We start from the raw sequence: 19,074 nt of genomic DNA on the forward strand, positions 1-19,074 counted from the left end.
AGTGGTTGAATGTTTGTAGGATTTATATGGAATTGTCATTATAACCAGCAGATGATTAGATTTTAGAATCGATCCAAACAGGATGAAGGTCACAGCAAGGTCAAATGTCTTTCTTCAATAGCTTTCTTCCTGTTTGAAGGGTATGTTTTAAGGGTATTTCAGGCATAAAAATTAGTAAGAACAAGGACTAGATTGTTGGCAGTGGAGGCATCCCCGTTGACAAGGTTGGCATTGAATTCCACTCTTTGTTAAATATAAAGACCCTGCTTTGGTGATAACACTGTTGTATCTGGCAGATTAGTGCACATGATATTTTTTAAATCTCTCTGAATCATGCACTGACCCTGGGTTGATTATTCTTAGGCAGAACAGGTTGGAAACATGGAGCTTTTGTTTTGTTTTATTTTTTTTATTAGAAACTCATCAAAACATTATGTGCAACGTGGATTACTGGGTAGAAAATGCTACCAATCAAGTTTTTAAAATATAGCCAAGTTGTTATTTTAGTTGGGATACTACCAAAGAAATATTTTTGATTCAAGGTGTCAACCATTAAGAAGGCTAATTTTTTTGTCCTGCCACATTCCATTCTCCTTGCAGCCAGTTCCCAACAGTTCCCAATGGATTACATGTAAAAAGAACACTGATGTGTGTATAATATGAAACCACCTTTATTGCACTTTGTGAGGATTCTGCTCTCTCTCACTCCCTCTCCCTCTCTCTCTCTCTCTCTCTCTCTCTCTGATGCTATATAACCACTTTGAAAGCAATCAAACTCGACTGTATCCATGTTCCCAGACGAAAGTGCAATTGTTGTTGACGTTTTTAAACAAGGTCATTCCTCTCTCTGACAGATTGCCAAGGACATTATTGGCTGAACTGTATTGCTGCACTAGTGCCAGTGCCAGACTTTAATCACAGTGTTATGTTAATGGTAGCCCTTGAGTTTAACACAGACCCCTGCCCTGTAATGATGATGTTTAAACATGCACATGTTAACGCACACACTCCTCAGCAGAGTTCCCTCTGCTAATGCACTTCAGTTCACGCTGTGCGCTTTTCTCTCTCAGCTCCAGACAGCTGTAATATGGGGAGTTTGCCCAACGGAGGCTGTGAGTACCTGTGTCTGAGAGCTCCACAGATCACAGAGCACTCACCCAAATACACGTGCGCCTGTCCTGATGACGCTGAGCTCGGCCCAGACATGCGCCGCTGTGTCACAGGTAAGACCACAAGTCATGGCTGCTCAATAAACCACACCGAATGATGGAACCTTGATGCATGAAATGAATTATGTTATAACATGTTATGCTGTGTAATGAGTAATGCATAATCAATGATGGGGTGGTGTGATTTGGCCTGACGTGAAATGGGCTTACTGTTACCACAAAGAAGTGAATTGTTTTCCACTGACCGTATGTCCTGAAGTGCTATATTCCTCTTATACCACAGCAGTTTGCTGACAACTGCAAGTTTTAATTTATTACTGAATGACACTTCATGCTTTTGTGTTCACAAATTATCTGCTAACCTAAAACCTAAAATTGGTAGCTAGCCTCAAACACCAGCCACAGAATAGCTCCAAAGCATCAATAAAGCCCACCATATTTGACATTGTAGGATTGTTAATGCAATGTTGTGAGAGCAAAAACATTTTCAGAACATTGCAGAAACATTACCATTAATTATGGCACTTTTGAAAATGTTAATGCACTATGGCTCCTTTCTCTCCCTTCATTCTCTCTCTCCCAATCCAGTACCAAAGCCCAAGACTACAACAACTACACCCTCTATGACTACAACAGCAGAGGCTTCTACACCTTCCTCACCACCATCGACCACTCCAACATCGACAACTACCACCAGTACGACGTCATCAACTCCAACTGCAACAACTGCTTCAAGCACGACCGCTCCTTCTACAACACACAGCACCACAGCTTTATCTCTGTTAACCACACCACCTTCCACCACCGTGTATTCAACTCCATCACCATCTTCCATGAAAAGCAGCACTCAGAGCAGCACCACCCCACACCGGCAACATCCTATCTCCACCCAGAATGCAACAGACAGCAGCCAAACACCCAGATCTACCACCGTCTCTCAAAAAGACAGACCAAACAGCGGGGACAGCAACCTCTCACACCGTGGTGAGTGACTTCAGTGTGTGTGTGCATGAGGTGCAGGGCTCAGTATTACAGCTATATCATATGTCAGTACTTTTATAACTGTATACGTTAACACAGCAACAAGTAGAGCTACAGAATTATTGGCATCCTGCATGAAAATAAGCAAAAATGAGGTGTGGTGTAGACGAGGTGTGTGTTTAAATCTGTGGGAATATTGGTTTGGTTTGGTGGGTTTTTTTTTTGTTTGTTTGTTTTTTTGTTTTTTTTTTTAAAGATTAACCGAATACTGAATTGTGGTTCCAATGATATACTGTATTCTGGGTGTACTTATATAATGTTACTGCAGCATTTATCGTTTAAAAAAATCTAATTTCGAAATAACAGTTTGGCATTAAATTTCACTGATATATATAGGGATGCTGTTTAGATATATTTTAAAACAATTCTTTTCCAAACACTCATTTTAAAATTATCGCCACTTTCATATTTAATAACTCCCATAATTGTTGTTATTATTAGAATTAGAATTAGTATAGTTGTTTTATATATCGTGATTTAAAATTCCAGCAATGGCTGCTGTTTTTCATGCTGTAATAGCAGTACATTCCTCGTCAGGATCCATGCAGGGTTGCAGCTTATTGACATTACTTTGTAATAGAGATATTGTCATTCAACAATGTTTGGAAGATAACACTGGACCAGAGTGACATGGGCGGAGTATCGAACGAGCTCAACCATGAGAAACCACTGTGCATGCCTCAAGATAAGCACATGGCCATAAATTTCCCAGTTGAAGAGTTTCTTATTTGGGGTGATGAAGATCTGGAGCCTATCCCAGGAACAGTCCCTGGAGCACTTATTCACACCTAGTGGCAATTTAGAGTCGCCAATCCACCTACCAGCATGGTTTTGGCAGGTGGGAGGAAACTAGAGCCAACCCCACCAATGCACTTGAGTATTTTTTTTCTCAGTGCAACAGCATGACATAAAACCTTTTAAACAGAGCATCAGCAATACATGACAGATGGTGCTTGTAAGATCAAATACGTTGGTACATGTGTGCCTGTTTGTCTGCCTTTATTTGGTCCGCCTCTCAGTCTGCTCAGACGACTTCATCTGCCCTCATTTTCCATGAAGATCTTGCCTCAAGTTTGACAAACCCCTGACTTCTGTTGTACTTTGGATATGGAAATGAGATCAAGCTCATGACCATGCTGCCTTCCCCACAGCAGAAGTTAATGTGTATAGGAGAATTTGCTTGCTGTGCAGCACTAGGCCACTTGAGAGTGATGGATTAGGCTGTGGTCCTAGCCCTGGGTAGCAGTGCTCACTCTCTGCTGAATTAGAGCAGGCAGTGGAGGAGAGAAGCAGCCAGGCTTGACTGATGAACACTGCCCCAGGCCCTGTTCTCTCCTCTTCCCTCTCATCCCTCTGCACGCTGCAGTAAGTGGGCCTGTCCAGCTACAATAACGCCAGCACCCATAACAACAAGAAATGCCTCACTCATTGGGATTAAGATGCAGGAGTGGCATGTCTTATGCAGTGCCTTGGAGAATCTGTCAACAGTGGATTTATACAGTGTTAAAATAAAAGGTCTCATGGTATATCATAGTAAATATGAATTCACATTAGCTGTGATTGGTATACTGATAAAATGAGACAGTAGTAAAGATTTTCAAATACAGTTTCAGTTTCAGATACAGTGGTTGAGCAAAACTACAAACTACTGTTACCACCCTGAAGTTGATTATTTTCCTATAACAGCACTTACTGAAGTGTTGTATTTCTCTTATACCAGAGCAATTTCCCCTACAATTTTATTTTTTTTTTTTTACTAATTAAAGAATGACACATCATATTTGTTGTTACGGCTTGGTCTAAGGTTCAGGCCATAACATAACAAAAGGAAATAGCAGTGCTCTCCCAGTTTCCAGAACTCGACAAACAACAGCTTTCCCCACAATAGTAGAGTTTATTTACATAACAGTAACATTTTAGAGGGGAGGAAAGGAAATAATAAACAAAAGCAATCTAACTTAAATTGTAGGGAAACTATTACAGACCAAAAGAAAAGAAAATGCAGTATCAGACCTTAATCCTTAGCTACTGTAAATGGGAAAAATTGACAAATTTCCTGTCACAGACTTCCTTATATAGTCAGCTACCCCTGCTAGTAGCCAATCATCAAGCCAATCATCATGTCAGCATGTAATTCAGAGAACACACACAAACACACACTGCGGGAGGGCAGAGCAGCCAGTTATTCCTTCACATTACAAAAAGGATCACGACCCCTGGAGTCCTAACACTGTTTATACTCTTAAATTATGTTTCCATGGGACAAGTTTGCTCCTGTTGTCACTTACATTATAGCTGCTATAAACAATCATTCCCTCATTTTCACTTGTTATTAAGACAAAAGAAAAAAAATACAGCTTGTCGTTTTACCAAGAAAAAGCAAAGTCCTCCATCCTTAACTTTCCCATGGTCAAAAACCTAAAGTGAAAGCTTTACCTTGCCTGTTACAAAGCCCTGACACTGGAGACTCATTCCAAAATGTCTACTTACAGAAGGTTTTAATGATTAGACATTTTGTTTTTTCCCTGCCATTCAAAATCCCTGTTGTTACAGAGAGCTGTTATAGAAGATTACACAAAACCTTGTGATATAAATTGCAATAATCAATTTAACCTAGCTAAAAGTTACTACCTAGTTACTACCCACGAATTGAAGAACCTGTAGTGTGTGCAGATCTTGCCCACAATGCATTTTTTAGTGTTGTTTTAGTGTTTATCATGGTGATATCCCCTAAAGTCTGATGAAAGCTGTGTACTAGTTACACATTTTTACAGCTCCACTCAGCACATTACTGTTCCAGGTCTATTTTTACCCTCTCAGTCTCTCAGCTAAAGCCTGAGAAAGCCAGCCTACCAGTCAAACCAGAAATATGGCACACCTGGATATTTTATCACTGTCTAAATGTAAAATAGCCAAGCTGCTGAATGCTCCTTTACAGAGAAACTGAATTGCACCTCTGAGCTAAATGACGAATGCTTTAGAAACGGCTGCCAACTTGATCTCTTGCCTTTTTGCCCCGTTTCCTAATGACTCTGAGCAGTCATGAGAGGTGCTGTAATGCAGCTTTCCCCTAATGTCGTTCAGAGAAAAACCAGAAGAGAAAGAATCTGTTAGGACAGGGAGCATCCTGATAGAGCACAGCAAAGAGAGTAAGACGTGGCTTTGTTCAAATAAGCTGTGCACTAGCAGTTCTCACTCTTATTCCTGGTTCTTATCATCAACAACAACTGTTAAAAATGTTCTGTTATATCAAGTCTGAGGTGCTGATTTACTAACGGTAACAACTTTCATATGAGTAAAATAACACAATATGTCTGTTTTGCATGTTTGCTTTAATGATTGCTTATATGCAGCTTGGTGTGTTTGAAAGCCACTTTAGAAAGAATAATTGCTTTATAAATACCATAAAAGGGCATTTATTAAATTGGAGGAATTTGCATAAGATGAAATCATCATTTTATAAAAATGTCTTGAAATTGTCTCAGTATCTCAGATTTATGACTTAATATTACTGCTGTGAAATTGGTTTTATATTTTGTGTTTGCAGGACATTCATATCAGTATTTAATTAAAACTCTGTAAAACTGTATATATATTTATCTGTACAGGAAAAAAGATAGCCTGGGGATGATCCTATTGTTTATAGCTGCAATAATAATAATAATAATAATAATAATAATAATAATGATAACAGGAGCTAACTAGTTTCCCGGACTCTCCACAGTATTAAACATAACTATAAACTGTACTACGAGCTGTTATTTAATTGAGAAAAATTTTGTGCTAGCAAATTGCTGTGGTATAGAAAGTATAAAACACTCTGCAGCATTATATTATTGGAAAATAATCAACTTCAAGTAACAACAGTAACTCCACTTTGTGTGGCTTCCAAAATAATCTAATTATTTATTTGCAGATTGTCCGTAACACGGTTTATTATGTTGCAAATTGCATGTGCTCAGTAACTAGTGTAGCTCTCTGCAATCAGCTCTCGTTGCAGTGAAGACTAGCTCGAGTGTGCCATCCTGAATATTCTTCAAGTAATCTCTTCCATGCCTTTAATGTCGCTGTATCTTTTACTCGTCATTTTGATTTGCCGAGCACATACCAGAAAGACCAGACCCTATCTGTATTCCTGTGCCATCCCCTATGGTTCTCCTAATCTCTGGGCTCAGGCTTTATTACCTGACACTAATTGCACTTTAGCTAAATGCGCTAATTGTGAGATTGAGATTGGGTTTATTTCAGTGCCTTATGCTCAGGAGAAAAGAATGGAAGTGAGGAAAAAAAAAGAATGGTCTTATTATGTGCATGATAATACACAAAATAAAAAAAGCAAATGGCTGGCTCATGGCAAGGATTATGTTTCATGATCCATGAGCACATGATCCACCTCCTAAGTAATATCTGCTCAGCAATGGTCTTGTGGTGGTGGGGTTAGAGGATGGCTGAAAAAATGTGTACGTTACTGTACACCTATATAGTAGGCAAAGCTATATATATATAATTACAGAGTGTACATGTTGATCACATGACCTGCACTTACCACTCATTTGCTCTACTTGCCATGACAATGTGAAATCATGTGCCTTTTACATAAACGTATGCTGAATGAGGGGATAGTAAAATAACACTTGTCATGCCGCACCCTGACACACACATACACACACTCTCTCTGTCTCTGCCTGCAGCTGCGGGTGGACACTTCCTCCTAGCGAACAACATCACTGTGGCAGTTCTGGGTGTGGTCATCCCTATAGGTAAGCCTTCACGTTTACTCGAGCACTACGCTTCCTTCTGCATGAGATTCTCCTTCACGCCTGCAGGATCTCTTGCTTTTCTGTGTGATTCGCATGATCTGGTGATTTTCCATTTATAATAAATCAGTATATGACTATAAGGCATGCGTATACTCTAAATGGTGCATTATAAATGGTTAACTTAAGATATTTCTATAAGATATTTATAATGAACTGTGAAAACATGTACAATCTATTATAATGCATTCATATAAAATCATACACAGGATTATAATTATTAATGAAAATGGATTACACCTTAGCAATATTTATTATGCCTTATGAATTGTCCATAAGGCATGATGAATACTAATGCCAAAGAAATTCAGTCCCAGTTTGCATAGTGCATCATGATCTTAGATATTAAGTCATATTAAGTAATGCATGACATCAGGAAATATTCTGTTCATAACTGTTTAAAATATTAGGCTATAAAAATTATTTAGTCCTCGAACTATATATTATACCTTATGGTTTTGGGCTTGTGAGTATACAATATTGTGGGCTGTAGGCATTGTTTTAAAAGACATTAATAATAAAGTGCATTAATAATGCATAATAAACATAGCAATAAAGTGTAATGCATTTTCAATAATAATTATAACAATGTGTATAATGTCTTATGAATGTGTCATAACATGTTATGAATGTATTTATTAGTCATTATAGATATGGCTGCATTCCCTTGCTGCTCCACAAAGCCCTAGTGAATGTGCATGTCTGTCTGGCACCACTGGCTCTGATACACTGTTTTTGTTTCAAACTCTTTGGGTATTTGCTGTATAGGCTCATAATTGTATCCAAATGCTGACATCCTAATAATAGTTATTATTTTTAATTATATGTATACTATTACTGATGTTAATAGTTCAATATAACAACGATAATATTTATCGATTTCATGCGCAGTGATGGTAAACACACTAACGAGCTGTGTGTCAATCAAAAACTCTGACATTACATTTAAAAGTATTCACTAATCTAGAAGACATTTCAGTAGGTTTGAAGACTGTATGAGAGGTTTGTACAATTCAAACACTATTACGAAAACCAGTGGCAATGGCGGTGTTACACAATTAACACACAGTGTTAATTCAGCCTTAACTCCTGATGGTCACAAAGAGTTGACTAAACGAGTGCTTGTTATGTAACCACCTATTCCATTAATAACATTCTATTCAAAAACTGACCTAAACCTTTTTTTTTTTACACTTCATGCTGTGGCCTTGTCACTTGTCTGTATCTCAGAGAATTGATGACTTTGTTGGCCTTGCAGCAATCAAAACAACCAAAGCCATGGGTGCCAATACTCTTTGTAGTTAGGTATTAATATTATATTTCCATTATTAATTATTAGATCTATCTGTAGTTTCAATAACTCCACTGCTAATTTAATGGTTTTAATCATTCTAATTATCTAAATATTTTCACCCATATCAGCATTTTAAGCCCAAAAGTTTGAGCCAGATGTGCCGAGCTGCTGTTGCTCTGGACTGTGTTTGTGTGTCATGAAGCGCTGGCCCATGTCCTCTAGCTGTGTTAACGACCTCGCCGTGTGTCGGCTGTGTGTTAAACGCATGCAGTTCCTATCCTTGCCACAGTGGTCCTCACCCTGGCGTGCACCGGAGGCTACCTGGTCTGGCGCAACTGGAGGCGGCGCAACACCAAGAGCATGAACTTCGACAACCCAGTGTACCGCAAGACCACCGAGGAAGACGACGATGAGATCCACATTGGCCACAGCGAACAGATCGGCCACATCTACCCAGCCGTGAGTGGAAGCGTCAGGCAGCCGTTCTTAGCTCTCCCTTTAGCGGGCGGCATCCCTGACCCGGCCGCTCACTGGTACTCGGGGGCGCCCATGCTGGCCAGCACAAAGTGAAGCCAGAAAAGCGCTTCACTGTGGGTTAAATGAGATTAGGGCCAAGCGAGGTATGCTCTGATGTTAGAGGAGACGATGCTGCAGTACTAAAAGTACACACTCTCACGTTTCACACAAGCTGAACCCATCCTTTATCCACCACATATCAGTCATGATATTTCCTATTCCCACTTCACCACATACGTTTTATTCCATATAATATTTGTTAGAAGTGAATTGAAGTTTCCATATTCATCCATAGAGGCATCACATTCAGTTTCAGTTGGTTTATAGGCATGTTTCCACTGAGGTTCTGGAACCTTCTGAGGAACTTCTGATACTCTGCTGAATGAGAAAAGGACTTTGAAAATGTGTTTTGTCTTTTTATGGTTTTGATTAGTTGTACAAATATTTTTTTCACTTCCCTTTAAACATTTGAGTCAGTTTTGCCTTTAAAAAAATGCACAAAATTCAATCCAGCTGCATTTTTCATTTGGCACTTGTTTAAAAACAGGCGGTTTTCAATGTTCCACTTTACCGGTCATGCTGCGGCACTTTGTTATACAGTAAGCCTTAAGCAGTGGTCCAACCAAATGTGCCGATTCATTTAAATGGAGAGAACAAACAGGAGGTGCGAAAAAGAAATCGGTCTCCAGTAGTGATTCAGTTTGTATTGTGTCAAGTTTATTCATGTGAAACCACAAAAAAACATGAGCTAATAGAAAACAAAACAGATCTGTTGTCTCATTTTGGTTTTATAAATAATGAAATATTTGTCACACCAGACTTTTGCCTTGCTATTTTCTTAAGATTATCACAAATAATCGCCTGGTTTTTTAAAAAATCTCAGCGAATAAAATAATGAAGTGAAAATCCAAATCCAGCTAAAGACAGATTTTTAAAAATGGCTAGAAAGGTGTTTAGTCTTTCTGTGTTTAACTAATCAGAGATGTTCAGTACAGGATATACTAATATCAGCTCTGGTTTGTTCAGTGGCAATGCAGCCAAAGTTTCTGCTTTTTCGAAAATGTTTGAGGGTTCCTGAGAAGGTTCCTGCCCTGGAAACGCACATGATGTGTCTTGTTTGATGTTTAATAGGTAGGAAGTAGTGACCACGCAGTGCCCTTGAGTTGTATTATTTATTCACTACAGCTGAGTTAGGGATGAGTAATTAGCACTTTATATGATGGGACAATCTTTTTGAGGAGTCACATGTAACGTTCTTTAGTGTCTTTGCGTACATCACTGTGTGTGGATTTGTAACTCTCTCATACCTGCATTCAGAATTTCACACTTGAAGAACAGAGCAAATAGACATGAAATGTCAGGCTGATCATCTGCTAATGCTCTGTACAGAGCAGTCTGAGGCTCGCTCTCTTTCTCTCTCTCTTTCTCTCTCTCTCTCTCTCTCTCTCTGTCTTTCTTTAACTTTCATCAACTTTCTGACCATCTTACTTGTTTATTTGTTTTTTTCTTCTTCTTTTAGGTCATTTCTTTCTTCTTTCTTTCTTTCTTTCTTTCTGTAATTCCATCTTCCATTATTTATTTGTTTGTTTGTATGTTTGTGTAATCATCTAATTAATTGGTTCATTTATTTGTTTACTCATTTGTTTGTGTAATTATCTATTTAATTAGTTAATTTCTTTCTGTCTTTCTTTCTTGCTATATTTTATTTATTAATTGATTTGTTAGTTAGTGTAATTATTTAGTTAGTTCATTTCTTATTATTTCTTTCTTCCTTCCTTCCTTTCTTCCTTCCTCCCTCCTTCCCTCCAGCGGTGTATGTAAATGTGTTTTCTGTTTGTTTTTTTATGTGCTCTGTGCAGCGCGTGGCGCTCAGTGTGGAAGATGACGGATTACCCTGAGGTTGTTTTCTCCTCCCCTCCCTCTCTCCATCCCTGTGTCCATCCATCCACTTGTTTGGGGCCCTTGGTCTGGTGGGGAGACTGCAGCACTGCACAGCGAGGCACAGAGAGAGCAGGACACACACATACACACACACACACACACACTCGCTGTCTGTGGTGCAAGTGCTATGTGACACACAGGAATTTTGCTTTAGAAGCTGTGTAGTTCCTCTCATTGATGAGATACTAACACTAACCTGTATGTCTTTTAGCTCTACTCTTTATTACTGCATCTCCAGCAGGAACCCTAGTAATCGTTCCCCTTTAATAATGACTAACTTTATAGAACGCTGCTTCATTAAGTAGATGCTGAGTCATTATATTACTGGTGTAAACTTGCAAAGTGTGTGGGCTGCAGGGGCAGGAGTGTGTGTGTGTCTGTGGGTCTGTGTGTGTGTGTTTGTGTGTGTGCGTCTGTGGGTTGGTGTGGGTGTGGTGTGTGTGTGTGAGAGAGAGAGACAGTGACTGATCTGCTTTGTTAGCACTGGACCATTTTAAGATGAAGATTTTTTGTGGAAATAATTGATCCTTACACACTGTAAATTTCTGATGCAACACTACAGTATATTATTTGATGTCTGCAGGCAGGACTTAGATGAAATAAGAAAGGAATTATGCTGTATTAAAAAAACAGTAAATAAGACATAAATGGTCATGTCATTCCTTGCAGCAGTCTTCTAGCACCACATCAGCTGTATTGAGATGTCTTCCCTAGGTAACGGAGAGTTTTAGGGATCTGAGGATTTTAGGATTTGAGGTTGAAATTGTATATGTGTCTTTAGAACACCAACAACAGGGCTTCCATGTCCAAAAGCCTGTCTCTCCTGCGTTCTTACCGGTCGCATCGTCATCAACGTACACTGACAAATGTACACTTTCCTGTTCCTGCTCCTGAGGTTTATGCTGCTCTCCACTTTGGTGTACACTCTCAGATCATTTAGCGTTCCTTGTTGCTGGGATGGTTGCCTCAATTGCAGGGGCGTGGGAATGTGTTTTACTTGGGGGTGTTGGAATTCAAGCAACATACATGTGGCAAGTGCTATGACATCACACCCAATAGTCAATCATATGTGTTGCTTATAATACAATATATTATACCACAGCTTGGTTAAATTCTTGAATCAGAAGTTGATTAATCTTCTATAACAGCACAGGTGTGAATATTTACAACTCTATCGTAAATGATAGGTTTATATAAATGTGCTTGTTCTAATATATTACTGTTCCTGTAACAGCTCATTCACAGGGACTTGTGTGACTTGATTACATAATCTAAGCCTAATGATAAATGGATTAAAACCATAACAAAGAAAAGCATATAATCGTTGATATGGTGAAGTTTTCTGTTTGGAGACGTTTATTTAACATTTATGGAAAAGTCAGTAAATGTAAAATTTTGTAAAAGTCAGTAAGTTTCGAAGCATAGGAGTTACTTCTTGTTATCTCTTACATTATAGCAGGTATATACGGTCATTCCCTCTCTTTCTCTCTCTATCTTTAAGTTAATGAGACCAAAAATGCAGCTTGTCATGTTACAGAGAAACTAGAAAGTGCAAAGTACTCTTTTTGGACTTTCCATAACATTGAATGTAACTATAAACAATTAAAAAGTGCAATGTGTGGTGCATTAATAAATTTAAAAATCATTGGAAAAATCACTTTGGTGTGAAAAGGATTAGACAACAGTTAGTTCCAGTCTATTAATTTGATTGGTCAAGTGGTGTTCCAAAAGTGCTTATGTTTCCTATAACCGCACTGGGACATTTCACTGTGTGTATCACTCCGCTCGTCTGTGTTCACTACATAAAATTCCACTTCCTAGTTCGAAACGGTTACTACAGTAGTGTTAGCGCCATCATCAGTGGACACGGCAAACGATGCATTTTTCATAAATATAATTTTTGTCTTAAAATATGAAAGCTGATCAGTTGAAGATGAAAAGTAGAGAAGGGATGCCAATTTTAAGGGAAGAACCTTTAATGAGAATGTACAAATAATTGTGAGCTAGTTAGCCAGCTAGCCGATGTGCTAAAAAGTGAGTGTGGCTTCTTTGGGGTCTATTTCCGCGAGCGGAGTAGAACTAAACAGAACATTTGGCCATGTTGTGTCTGAAATGTCACTTACTCAATATTAATTACTTGTTTATAAAACTGTTGTATAAAAGCAATATTGCAGAACTGTGATTAGCTGCGGCACTCAGCCTGCGCACTTGTGCCTACAGCCAAATCACAGCCGTGCTGATATTCAGTATAACTGCACTCTTGCTCGTGTGATATTGCTTAATTCTATTTACGCCATACAAACCCAAAAACTACGCTAAACACTCAATTATAAAGGTTTTTAAGCATTTTTTTTTTGTTTCTTTATCTATATTATTATTATTATTATTATTATTATTATTATTAACAGTTGCAGCACTTTATGAAAATGACTCTCAGCACCACCACTTCCACGTCCTTGCTCAGTGAGAAATCTTTTGTACCTTTAGTATGTGTCTTATGCTTGGAAACATGGATTTAGTCTTTTAAGGCACATAAATGGAGCATAATTAGTTTTTAGAAAAACACATTAAAAAACTGTAAAGCATTAAAGGTATACTATATACACCTTTCTAGCTAAAAGACAGGCTAACATATTAAAAGTACCCTTAAAGATACCAACCCAGTGACAAGGAAAAGTTTTTTCTGAGAGTGTATGATTTTTACCTGTTGTTCGTTGACTTTTTTTGTGCTCTTTGTGTGATTCATAGCAGAAATATATCGGTTTTTTCTTCAGACAATGTAGGTTTTGTTTCTTCATTCTGCGTCGCTTGTTATAGTCACGATGTCAGCTTGCTTTCCCTGAGTAGTGAAGCTCAGGGGAAAGTTAGCTAGTTAGCCAGCTATGAACTGAGAATTTGTGGTGTATTAGGTTTTACATAATGTCCAGTGAGTAAACATATACAATATATGAACATATACAGAGCAGCTGAGAGGGGAAAAAAAATAAAACTGAACAGGATGGAGGTATGCCATGTTAGATAAGGTCATGTCCTGACCTGACTTCATGCTGGATTTCATTCATGCTGTGCTTGTCTTAGATCACTGACATATAAAAACAAATGAAATCTGAGTTACATGCCCAGTAATCAGATTTAAAACCACATACGACCGTGAATTCCTTTCTTGTTCCAAAATGAAAATGGGAAAACAAGCAAAGAGCTTTTTGTTTTATTTTTGTAATTCCTGGCACACAATAAATTCAATAAAATTATTTTGAATAATATATTGGCATATTTTAATTATTTCTTAATTATTTCTACCACTGAATTCATGGCCACTGAAAGACATTTCAGTGTGAACAGAGTCGACCTGGAAGTACATGTAGGCTCCAGACCATACAGGCTTTATTCTGTTTATATACATACATACATATATATATGTGTGTGTGTATGTATGTATGTATGTATGTATAAAATATTCTTTATATTGCAACACCTGGAAAATCCTGCTGATTTTATTGAGGAGAAATATGAGATTTTTGTAATATTTATTGTTTATTTATTGTTATAACAATTTGTAATATCTTTTTTTTTATGATCTGGTTTTAGACCAGATCTTTTTTGAACGTCTAATTTCTTTTTTTTTTTTTTTTAATTTTGAAACAAAAAAAAACCTTGAATGTCTGATTTTGAGATCTTTCCTGCTGAAATCAGATTTGAGAGAGCTGATTCCTCCAGTATCTGTTGTATATAACCTACTGAAGATGGCACAGTTAACCACGTTGACTGTTAATGTCTGAGAGATTAATTGTAGATCACAGTGCACTATCAAATATTCATGAGATCGTTGGTGGACATGGCAGTAGAAAATGTTGAGTTGATCTGAGCACGTGGGCTTCCTGCACATATCCGGGTCCAGATTAATGAGTCCAGATTACTAGATTAATGAGCGCTCGTTTATTTCTGTAACACTCGTCCCTGCATGACCCAGGATCACGAGTTGTACATACAGAAATAGCTCTATATTCAATTCAGATTTATTTTTGTATAACAGTTTTTGACGTCAGAGATTTAAGACAAGAAGCGCATGAGAAAAAAAAACAGCATGAGGTCAGGAGATGATCCAGGTTTCATTACAAGAGGAATTTTTGCTAACTGCCCAAGTGACTGATGCCAGTTGTTGAAATTCACATACATGGGAGTGACTTGGGATGTCACACACTAGTATGAGGTATAAACCTAAAACATAGACCAGCAATCCATCAAAAATCTCAGAGGAGATGAACTGAAGAAGATCTTTTTCCTGACAATACCCCCCACTTTGTACTGTGATTAATCCCAAATCCTGCTCTAGTAGGATTGTGAAAAATGGAAATGGCATAACCATAACCGTGACCATGACAGACACCCTCTCATGATACTGTTCCATTAGCTGAAAACTACTGCTTACATGAATATCACATGGCATCAATCAACTATCTTACTTCCTTTCTTTTGAAATAAGTTGGCATTTTTTGTTAAACATTAAAAAAAAGAGTAGACATTTTCTAAATCTAAGCTGCTTTTAAATAACCTGACTAGCAAAAACAGGCTGTTTTTTATTAGATAAGCTAGCTGGCTAGTAGGATTGTAACTGGAGTAACTAGTAGGATTGTAACTGGAGTAACTAGCAGGATTGTAGTTGGAGTAGCCGAACCTAGCTAGTAGGCTAGTTAGTTAGTACGGCTCTATAAAATGTCTTTTATAGTCTTAGTGTGGAATCCCATCTTTATTTTATTTATCACTGCAGTAGCTAAACATTTCTTGCATAATTCAACTTGGATAGAGACCTCAAGGACCTTTTTTTTGTAAGAGGGACCACAACGGCTAATCAGCAAGTAAGAACCGTGGAAAATCTGACACAATTTGACTATGATATTCTGAAGAAAAAAAAAAACGCTTTTAATTGTGGCGTAACTGCTGAGAGGTAATTGTGGTGTAACTGCTGAGAGGTAATATTTTGCTGCTGGTGTTGAATCAGAAGTGCTGGTAGGCATTTAGATTTGATAATGCATTTTATTTCATGACATGGAAGCAAAGTGTGAGAAACAAGTGGCTTAGTGTAATGTAGAGCTTGTACAGCTTATTCAGTAAATTAAACATTAATTTCAGACATTTTGTGGCTACATCAAGATGTGTTTTGTGCTGTATGTTTCCTTAAATGTGAGACCCCGTGTCCACATGTGAGACTAGAATTTCACACTATTTTTACATAAGAACTGTTGCAGTAGTGAAAAATGCTCCACTGGTCAATCTTATGTACATGATACAGAACGAGACGTGGTTCTGTACTCGCACAGAACTCACACAGAACTCGCCCAGAGCTGTGCTTCATGTCAAGTTTTTGTTTGCACTGCAGAGGTTTTAACACTGAAAGCAATGAAGTGGTGGTGATTTTTTTTTTTTTTTTAACATGTAGGCTTTATGGACTTCTCCTCACTCTTCCTGAATCATACTTCCAATACATTTTTTGACAATATGTCTAATGATTAGAACGATGTACTTCTAAGATTTTTACGAATCTTACACAAGCAATACAGGGTAATTTTATTACTTGTCTTTCTCCAGATTAGGTCTGGACATGCTGGTGTTTTTTCTATGTATACCTAGTGATTTGTGGTGGTTTTTAATATTTAGAGATGAGAGCTCTGCACATTTTGTACGTAGCCTTTACTGCATTACTACATCATTGGGTTTATCAGGTGCTGCATTAGAGGTCACTCGTCTTCGTTTAAAGGGATACTTGGATTTGAGTTCAGTAAGTATGTGGCATGTGGTAGACGAATACTTATTTATTGTTTGGCTGTATTAAGAACTACACCAAGCATTTAGATGTTGACTAATCCCCAACCTCTCAGTAGACATCCGTGCTTTCTGTATTCTTACTCTATGCATATCTAAAGGTAATCCCTGCCTTCCTGCAGTGCAGTGCAGGGTTGCACCGTGCTGCTCCTTCCTCTCTCTTCATATCATCTCATCACATCTCTCACCACTAACATCAGTTTTTAACCCGTCCTCACTTTTCACTCATCCTCGAACGGCTGTTTTTGAAAGGGCTATCTTTTCCCTCATGTGGAAAACACATGAGTGGAAGTGGAAGTGGAAGAACGAGCCGGAAGCTGACGTGGAAACGTACGGCACTCCTTCCTCACGGCTGTGCACTCTGAGAGCAGAGCGCCCCCTACTGATCCCTCCTACAAAGCAGTACTGCTGACTTGCCTGTACGCTGGCTCCCTCTCACCCTTGGTCTTTTGTGATCTGTGAATATAATGAACTCCATTTTGATTTTCCTTGTGAGATCATGTACTACTTGAACAAATGTCCAGACTCATCTCTTTTTTTTTTTTTTTTTTTTTTTTCCAATCTTGATGTACAGTATCAGGAAGCAGATATTTTCTCTCAGGGAACCGTTTCTTTAACGTGTTCCTAAAAACATTTTCTACACTGTTTGTTGCACAAACTTTTTGAGAAGCCTTCTGCACTGTGTAAATGATTACATAGGGGAAGGGACAAGGGGGTGGGTGGGCTGTCCACTGGGCTCGAATCAAGATTTGTAAATATCTTTTCATACGGCAGAACTTTTGATAATGTTTTAAACATTTCTGTAAAAAGATGTCTATATTAGTTTCCTGGAAGCAGATGAAAGAGTGTAGACCATATCTGAATTTATCTGTACAGTGAAAGCACTGGATTTCTTTACTACTTGATTGTAACTAAAAATTAATCAGCCAAAGTGTTTTTTTTTTCTTTTTATTTGCTGTTTATTATAATTTAATTAGTCTCTTAACAGTAAATCATTGCAGAAGTAGGCATTGATTGTGTATTTAATTCTATATAATAGATTATGTGTTGAAAGAGAGGATTATGAGTTTAATTTATTGGTGCCTTGTTTGTGTATATTTTTCATTAATGTTATTTCCTCTTTTTATTCCTTCCTCCTGTGTGTAGGGTTTTGTGGGGTGTAGGGTATTTGGGGTTAACCTAGCAACACTGTACTTACATGGGATATCTGTACTGTATGCCAAAATGGTCTCACTCACGTTTCTATGAAAAACGAGCTGTTGATAAATATCTCTATATATTGATATATTAAATTGTTTTAAAAAAATCAAATTTTGTCTGTGTCTTTTTGTCATTGAGCATTAGGCTGGTCAGATCTGATCGGGGTCAGTAGTTCAGCTTGTCTGATCTCCTGAATAATTCTGATTGAGTCTAACGTTTTGAGGAAATTACAATAGCCCATTTGTGTAGAAACCAAATTATCGGTTGGGAAGACAGTTTATTGGTTGAGCATGTGTGTAATCGTGTGACTGGCTGTGAGCCCCCCGGTGTGTTGTGTCTGGATCTCTCGTGATGATGGTGGCTCTTTGTCTGGCATTGACAGGAAAATCTCCTGCTGCACACCACTCTAATTTGCTTAATGTCTCTGTTCTGTGTGTGTATGCTGAATGAGCAGTAAAACCCTAGTGGTCTCTCTCTCTCTCTCTCTCTCTCTCTCCCTCTCCCTCCCTCTCCCTCTCTCTCCCGCTCCGTCAGCAGCTGAGACGTTCAGCGTGTATGATATTCATAGGGTTGCCATGGCATTTATGAGGAGGCGAGTCTCCTTTGTTGTCAAGCCTCTCACCTCTCTTTCTCATTACAGTGAGCATGATGAGACAGGGTCATGTGCTCATGTCATTTTATATAGCCTGGCATTGTTCAAAATGGAAACTAATAATACCACTCTACTGACACAATGCAATTTCAGCAGTGCCATTTAGCATAATACTAATACCAATAATGCTAAAAATACTACTACTACTACTACTACAAAATAGTCACATCAAATCATCTTTATTGCCATATGCTTTCAGAATACAGAGCACACAAAAGCAACAAAATTCTTGTGCTCTAAGAGTTATGCTCCTACAGCTAACATAATGTGCATACAAAACCAGCATACAAGACAACATCAAGTTGTCAGTTGCACACAGGATGTGGGGTAATGTATAAAACACAATTTGCATAATTCAAATTACGTGCAAATTTGTTTAATACATTTCCCCGCATCCTGTGTATGCAATGTACAATGTAGTGCCAAGTAGTGATATGGAGGTACATGGATGACTGTATACATCACAGAGCAGCACAAAAGTAGTAATATAGTAATAGAATAGTACTAGAAGAATAGTAATATGGTGAAAAAAGAATGATGAGAGGCCTGACAATAAAGGCTAATAATTATTTGCATTACATGGTTTCATTTTAGATCAAAATCTCAATGTGCTTTACATTTGTT

At 38.1% G+C, this 19,074-nt stretch overlaps 1 protein-coding gene across 8 annotated transcripts in view; it reads left to right on the forward strand.

Annotated features, from left to right (window-relative positions):
- Positions 1-17,888, forward strand: part of lrp8 (low density lipoprotein receptor-related protein 8, apolipoprotein e receptor) — a 179,182-nt gene extending 161,294 nt beyond the window's left edge. For 2 of the 8 annotated variants that reach the window (XM_026933516.3, XM_053242292.1), the window contains exons 14-17: positions 1,071-1,223; positions 1,758-2,153; positions 6,902-6,970; positions 8,593-10,683. In XM_026933516.3, the coding sequence (XP_026789317.3) occupies positions 1,071-1,223; positions 1,758-2,153; positions 6,902-6,970; positions 8,593-8,891 (917 nt within the window). In that variant the 3' untranslated portion in view covers positions 8,892-10,683. The other 6 variants (XM_026933514.3, XM_026933515.3, XM_026933511.3 and 3 more) reach the window with 6 other exon arrangements.
- The last annotated feature ends 1,186 nt before the right edge of the window (positions 17,889-19,074 follow it).

Source organism: Pangasianodon hypophthalmus, chromosome 2 (assembly GCF_027358585.1).
Source record: "Pangasianodon hypophthalmus isolate fPanHyp1 chromosome 2, fPanHyp1.pri, whole genome shotgun sequence".
NCBI classification, from domain to species: Eukaryota; Metazoa; Chordata; class Actinopteri; order Siluriformes; family Pangasiidae; genus Pangasianodon; species Pangasianodon hypophthalmus.